Source organism: Tarenaya hassleriana, unplaced genomic scaffold (genome assembly GCF_000463585.1).
Source record: "Tarenaya hassleriana unplaced genomic scaffold, ASM46358v1 Cleome21, whole genome shotgun sequence".
Taxonomy (NCBI): Eukaryota; Viridiplantae; Streptophyta; class Magnoliopsida; order Brassicales; family Cleomaceae; genus Tarenaya; species Tarenaya hassleriana.
The window spans coordinates 1,098,545-1,105,218 of NW_010965451.1; the positions used below are offsets into that span (position 1 = coordinate 1,098,545).

Below are 6,674 nucleotides of genomic sequence, written 5' to 3' on the forward strand. Positions count from 1 at the left end.
ACTCTAGAAAAGGCCGTTTCAGACAGCACTCAACTGAAAAAAATAAAAAATACAGCCTCTCTCTTCGTCGTCGTCTCGTGTTGTCTTTTTCTTCTGCGGAAGAACAAACTTCGTGTTTCTCTCTTCTCTTCTGCAACCATTTCCGTACAAATGAAGGTATTAGACGCTGTTCTTTTGCATCCATCACTGTACGGTTTCTTTTTGCCTTTTTTTTTTCTTCGTCTGTTCAGTTTGGCAAAAATTCTTACGGTGTTTCATTTGCTTGTTTTTGTAGGAATACTCCGGAAAACCCTAATTTTAGAAAGGCGTAGAAATTTCCGGTTTGCAGTTTGAATTCCGATGGAAATGTGCGAAACTTTGCTGCTGATTATGTCACCCTTCTGGACGTAGAATCGTGCTGTGAACAACGTTGGCATTCAATTTGAGCTTCAAAAATCTCCTGTTCTTTCTGGGTCTCTGAACTTTCTCGGAAAGTTTGATTCTTTAAGGTCAATTTTCTTGCTCTTCTGTTCTTTCCAGAACTTATGCGCCAATTTGGACGAAGATTTTCTCAGGCAAGCAGGAATTATTAACGATGGATGAAAGTTGCATAATTTGTCGAAGATCCTTAACAACAAAACTCGGTAGATAAAGAGTTGTATTCTTTTTTCAACTCATTAAATGTAAAATAAATAAATAAAATGCAAAACATTTGGTGGTGAACTGAATGAAGGTACCTGAGCGCTATCCACAAGATTTTACAAAATTGCCTCAAGAGGTCGAGAAATTGGCGAAAAGCGGTTGATGATCGGATCTCCGGTTCCTTGGAAACTGACGTCAACTCGAGTTGGTATGAACATTGTTGAGGCTCTGCATCAGTAATGAAAAAAACACAGACATGATTTCTAAAGTCCTTTAAACTTTTCGGTTTTTGGGGATTGACGAAAGAGGATACGAGTTTCAGCCACGTTACCATTCGTTTAAACGATCTTTTGTTCATCGATCTCGTCTTCTCCAGCGGTTTAGCTCGATCCAGGGCCTAAGAAATGAACACAAAAGGAAAACAGTTCAAAGAATGAGATCCCGACCGTGTTAGTAATGACATGCATCTACTACTACTACCCTCAAAGAATGGACTTGAAAAGGAAAGGAGGAAGAATCTCTCGACCTGGATAAGAGATTCTACACGACACCGCATTCTGGTGTGCATAAACCCCTCTGAGCACTGAGATTTAGAGCAATAAAGATTCTAAATCAAGAGATTCGCATTCTACAGAATTTGCTTGAAGAAAACTGGGGGAGAAAGCTTCTAGTAGATGGCTCTAAAAGAAGCTTACATCGATTATTTTCAGTGTACGCTGACAAGCTAGACCGTGAAAGAAAAACCTACCTTGACATGGTAGCTAACATATGCGTGGAAGGTCGATAAGTTCCAGACAGTACGGTCAAGCTTTTTCGCTTCCACATGTCGAGGAAAAATGACTGCATATGTTGTGTAATATCTTGGATTATTTTTTTTTAATTCGGGACCAGGAAAAAGACATACCGAGTGATGCAACGATGATCAGACATACCAAAAGATACAAAGCCCGCGCTGGCAGACAGTGATTCTTTGGGAGCTCCCTCCAGTTCCAGTGGTGGATTTGGAGACCAAGAACAAGAAGGAGCGTTATTAAGCCCAGCGGTACGCCTTGCTTCAACAAATTCCTATATCGTACAAACATTTTTAGTAATACACTCCATAAGAGCCAGATCGTAGAGCAGCTTGCTCGAAAGATTTAACCGTATTTACATATGCTAAAACATTACCTTCAAAAAGGAGGTAGCCAGAATGGTGTCTACTGAATCGTTAAATCTCATAGGGAAGACCACAGTGGCCTTATCAGGCTGCGAGAAAATCGTAATTGAATAATCCATTAGTTTGATTTCTTTCAGAAAAGATGGAGTGACTATGATTTATTACTCTTCAGAACCTACATTGGGAAAAAAAACCAGACTTTGAGACCTACACTATGAAGCTTCTGAAGATCAGAGATCAAATACATAATTCTATATTCAAAGGACAGATACCTGAGGAATGATGAAAAACGTCTCATTGGGTCTATGCATGATGGCAACAAGCCTATCTAGCTCGGGAGCCACAGTTCTTGAAGATAGATGTTTGAGAATGATTTTCAACGGTGCGCCCAGCACTACCTCTCTAATGGAAGCAAGGTTGGTCAGGAGTGAGTTCTTGTACTCTGCAGAACATTAGCATTCGCGGTAAGAAAGAAGAGAGCTACACCCAAATCAGAATAAAAGCATTGAAAGAAGGAAATTTTTCAATGGAACGAAACCATATTTCAGAGATAGACCAAGCAGAGAAGGCATAAAGTGCAGACTTGGAGGAACGCAACCATGGAAACAAAAAAGAAAGCCTAAGTGAAGTCGTTCGAGATTCTTTTAAAGTTTCTTTTGTGCATCTACATGGCAAGATCATAATGACCTTAGAAAAGGAACTGGTTGAACCTTCATCGGGGGGAAGTTTAGAAAAATTCAGCTTCAAGGTGAGATTGAAGCCATCTCTAGGAGGATCAAGAATTTGAACCCCGGTGGGATAGGTAGTCTTTATCGCCTCAATAGCTCCCAAAGGAAGTCCGTCAAAGAACATAGCCTCGGGCGGAGGGTTAGGTAACGATACCGATAGCAACAAGTGATTTGGATTTTTCATGGTCACCTATAAACACTATATATTAGAACTGAACGTCCCAAGAACAAAGCAAGAAGAAAGAATATGCTGATCTTGAGAAATTGAACACAAGAAGGTGGAGTTTTACCTGAACATGGTAACGGATATCATCGAATTCGATCCACTGATAATCTAGCTCGACTGCTTTGTCAAGGCTGCAGAACCAAAAAAAATGAAAACAGTGGCAAACTAAGAGATCATAAAAGGGTAGCTCGGTGTACAAAGCATCCCGTTGAGGGGGTCTGGGGAAGGATCCCACCACTTACCTTGCAGAACAGTCTGCAAGAGGCTGCTTCCAAGAAACTAAGAGATCATAAAGGTATAAAAAATCAAAACTTTGTGAAACTTCTTCAAGGATTTCTTTGAAACCCCAGAAACTGGAACAACACTGAGAATATATACAGCTTCATACCCACAAATTCAAAGATTGGCCCTTAAAACTTCATTGATCCATAAAAATGTGTACAACAGTGTCATAATTCCTAAGAAGAACTGATAACAACAACATCAGATCACAAATGACTTCTAAAAATGCTTATAAACCACATCAAAAGCTGGAAGCAACTTAAAGTGCAAGCAAGTAATCCAGATTTTAACAAATGCGTTCAGATTGAGATACTGAATAAACAAATCGCCTTTCCCGGCACATACGAAGTGACTATTGACGTGAAAAAGATGAGATTGAGATTAGTCACTCACTTTTGAACGCGATTTAACAAGGTCTGGAGGAGAAACCTCGAATGCGACTGGAGAAGTATCATCGATTTTTTCCTCCACTATCGTGTACGCTCGATCGAATTCAACAAAGAGAAAGCTTGATTTTCCAAATTCCAAACGGAGAAGAAACCCTAAATTTCAGAGTTCACCCCTGTATTCGCACACGGGACCCGATCGGAACAGAGGAGCCACGTCCAAAGACAGCGAAGAAGAAGAAGAAGACGACGACACGAGATTCTCTGCCTCCAGTTGAACGTTTCTTTCTTCTTCCTTTTTTTAATCATAATTTGGCCCACACAACTTCTACATATTTACAATTATTGCTCATAACTATCACCAAATTTCGTATTAACCCCCATTAAATCGTCATTGTGAGTTTCGACCCCACCGAGACGGCCCATTATAAATATATTGAGATAGTTTTATATGGGTAGGCCCAAAATAAGTTTCGGCCTTATTTGGGTATTTAAAATTTATAATGGGCTTGAAATAAGATGATCTCTAATATGGACTATGGATAATAGTTAAAATGAAATCAAATCAACTCTAATGTTTTAAAATAAAATAATATGTTGTTGATTTCGATTTAAAAAAAAAAAATAGGATAGGATAGGAATACACGTACAGATTTTCCTATTGAAAATACAAAAGAATAATAACATTAATAATCATATATTTACTTATATATACATTTTGGCTTAATATTTATTTTTATATGAGATTTCTCAAAAGTTTGTGATGATACTGGTTATTGTATTGAAAAAACTTTGATACGGCTCCCTGGTCATTATGTAAATATTCTGATGTGATACTTTTCACATCTGTAATAAAATAAAATTTTAAATACATAAGAATATAAAATTTGACTTCTTTGTCTTAGCCTAAGAAAAACGTTATTAAATTTTGATTAAAAAAACATTATAAACAAAATGTTGGGTTTTGTCGCCATCTGTTAGGTTATGGAATAATCTCGATCTTTTTATAAACTGATATTGCCATATATGCATAATTATATTTCTAAATTGTGATATTTCTTCATCGTATTATCCATACAATTGTTATATTTAATCATCGTTCGTCGCCATCATCATCGATACGTAAACTGAAACAGAGCGTGGAATGTATGTAAGGGGTCTCATTTTTTTCCTCTATTGGAAACAAAAATAGTTGGATAAGATATCTAATTCTATATATGGTCGTTAGTCCAAAATTATAAAATAAAAATACAATATATATTATTATGAAAATCTCCAAAAAGGGACCATTAGAAGGGAAATAGACAAGTGACATGTGCTGTTCTTCTCCATGCATGTGAAGTGGTTTGAAATCTACTCCTCGAATTTAGATTTTACGCATATATATATATATTACATGCATACATATACATATATATATATATATAGAAAAGTAGAGTACTTTTACACGTATACATACATTATATATATATATATATATACATATATTGAGCCTGATGCTGGCCCAATGGACGTGAGAGAGATGGAGTAAAGGTTTAACTTTCTCGAGCCAGAAAGAACAAACTTGTACACGTATCTACACACAACACACACACACATACACATATATATATTCTCTGCGGTCAAAAATTCTATGCCAATCTAAATCGCTCTAATTCGCGAGTTAAATAAAAAATAAAAAAAAATATTAAATATAATAAAAGTATTTAAAAACTAAAAACTATTTGAAAGTCCGTTTTTAAACTCGATTTTTTTACTCAAATCAAGAAACATGGGATGGCTCACGAGACAAGTTCATTTTGGCATTACTAGATCATATATATTAATTTGTTCGCTTATTCAAAACATGCGTGAGAAAAATCCACAAAGTATATATATACATTCAATATATCAATAATAAATTTTTTAAAACAATATCATTTTATTTCTATAAAAAAAACTTAATTTATACACATGATATATTTCAATATTATCTTTTAGATAGTAATTAATATTTTTTTATTCTTTAAAATCGTGTGTTTGTGTATAATATATATATATATATATTCGTGTGATGATAAAAAAATAAACGACATTATAGATCATTTTGTCAATGTATAAAAATCGAATTTATTTTGTGATTTTGTGATTTTGTGATGGTTCTCCAAGCAATATGAATTCCTCTTAGCTACAAACAGACATGTATAATAAGTATACTATACGACACAATCTATATATATAAAAAAATACACCGCAATGTGACACATTAAAATAGTCGTTAAAGGCTATATTTTCGTAGTGAAACTCTATTGACAACGAAATAATAACGAAAAAAAAGGACACAAACACATGCATTTGTACCTCATTGCAAAAATAAAACTTGCAAAGAATCTCTCGAAGATAATAAGGGATCGATCGTAAGAGACAAATAAAAAAAGGTTTTTTTAATAGAAAGTGTTTGTATAAATATGGGATATTTATAAGGCGTGTTTTTTTTTAATTAATTGAATTGAAAATGAGTCACCGCCACGCATGTTGTCGACTGTACGTACAACAATATTCCTGTCTTTGGAGTTTGTCATCTCCCACATGTTATCTCTGCATGCTCATTCCCATTTTCGGTACCATATATATATATATGTGTGTGTGTGTGTAATCACACCACACATACACGTATATATATGTACATATGTGTGGGCGTATATATATAAATATACGATACACTATGCTTTTTGTATATAGGTACATATGTATAATATTAGAAAAACGTGAGACATCCCGTACGTGAATTTCGGATTTTCAGATGAAATTGATGTTTTATTTATTAATCCAGCACATCCGTCGCATTTTCTAAAAAAACTACACTCACACGGCACACGTATGTATATGTATATATGTGTATCCAAATCATTGAATTTTTCAACGAACCATAAATTTTAATATGTACACGTACGTTACTAATATGTACATAACGAACCATAAATTTGACAATGATTTATATTCATTATCTGAATTATTTTACGGAGAAAAAAATGTTGTTATTAGTATTCCTTTTGTAGATGCAACAAAATTCCCGATATTTTCATTCAGCCTCGGCATGCACTCCGACAATAACAAGATGTATATATATATATATGTGTGTGTGTGTGTGTGTGTGAATGTGTGCTGTTTTTGTAATCATGTGTTTGATGACATTTGTTGTATGCTTGCACTATATCTATATGGCAGTATCTCATTTCCATTTTATTGTTCTTTTCCAAATGTAGTTTTGTTATCATTCCCATAAAATCAAGTAT

The 6,674-nt window shown here is 34.8% G+C and overlaps 1 protein-coding gene and 1 long non-coding RNA gene across 3 annotated transcripts; one reads left to right on the plus strand and one right to left on the minus strand.

Moving 5' to 3' along the window:
• Positions 1-33: 33 nt before the first annotated feature.
• Positions 34-512, plus strand: LOC104814332. Its single transcript, XR_771890.2, has 2 exons — positions 34-156; positions 275-512. It is a non-coding gene; the product is annotated as an uncharacterized LOC104814332 (long non-coding RNA).
• Positions 513-590: 78 nt separating this feature from the next.
• Positions 591-3,677, minus strand: LOC104814331 (actin-related protein 2/3 complex subunit 2A). Of its 2 annotated transcripts, XM_010542321.1 has the most exons (11): positions 3,407-3,676; positions 2,974-3,010; positions 2,796-2,862; positions 2,488-2,695; positions 2,050-2,219; positions 1,789-1,866; positions 1,554-1,686; positions 1,370-1,461; positions 1,148-1,204; positions 953-1,018; positions 591-849 (listed from the first exon to the last, which is right to left on the minus strand). In XM_010542321.1, exons 4-11 carry the CDS (start codon positions 2,687-2,689, stop codon positions 817-819), a joined length of 831 nt encoding a protein of 276 aa, XP_010540623.1. In that variant the 5' UTR covers positions 2,690-2,695; positions 2,796-2,862; positions 2,974-3,010; positions 3,407-3,676; the 3' UTR covers positions 591-816. The 2 variants fall into 2 exon arrangements, with proteins under 2 accessions (XP_010540623.1, XP_010540622.1); XM_010542320.2 differs by lacking the exon at positions 2,974-3,010 and having other exon boundaries at positions 3,407-3,677.
• Positions 3,678-6,674: the final 2,997 nt, after the last annotated feature.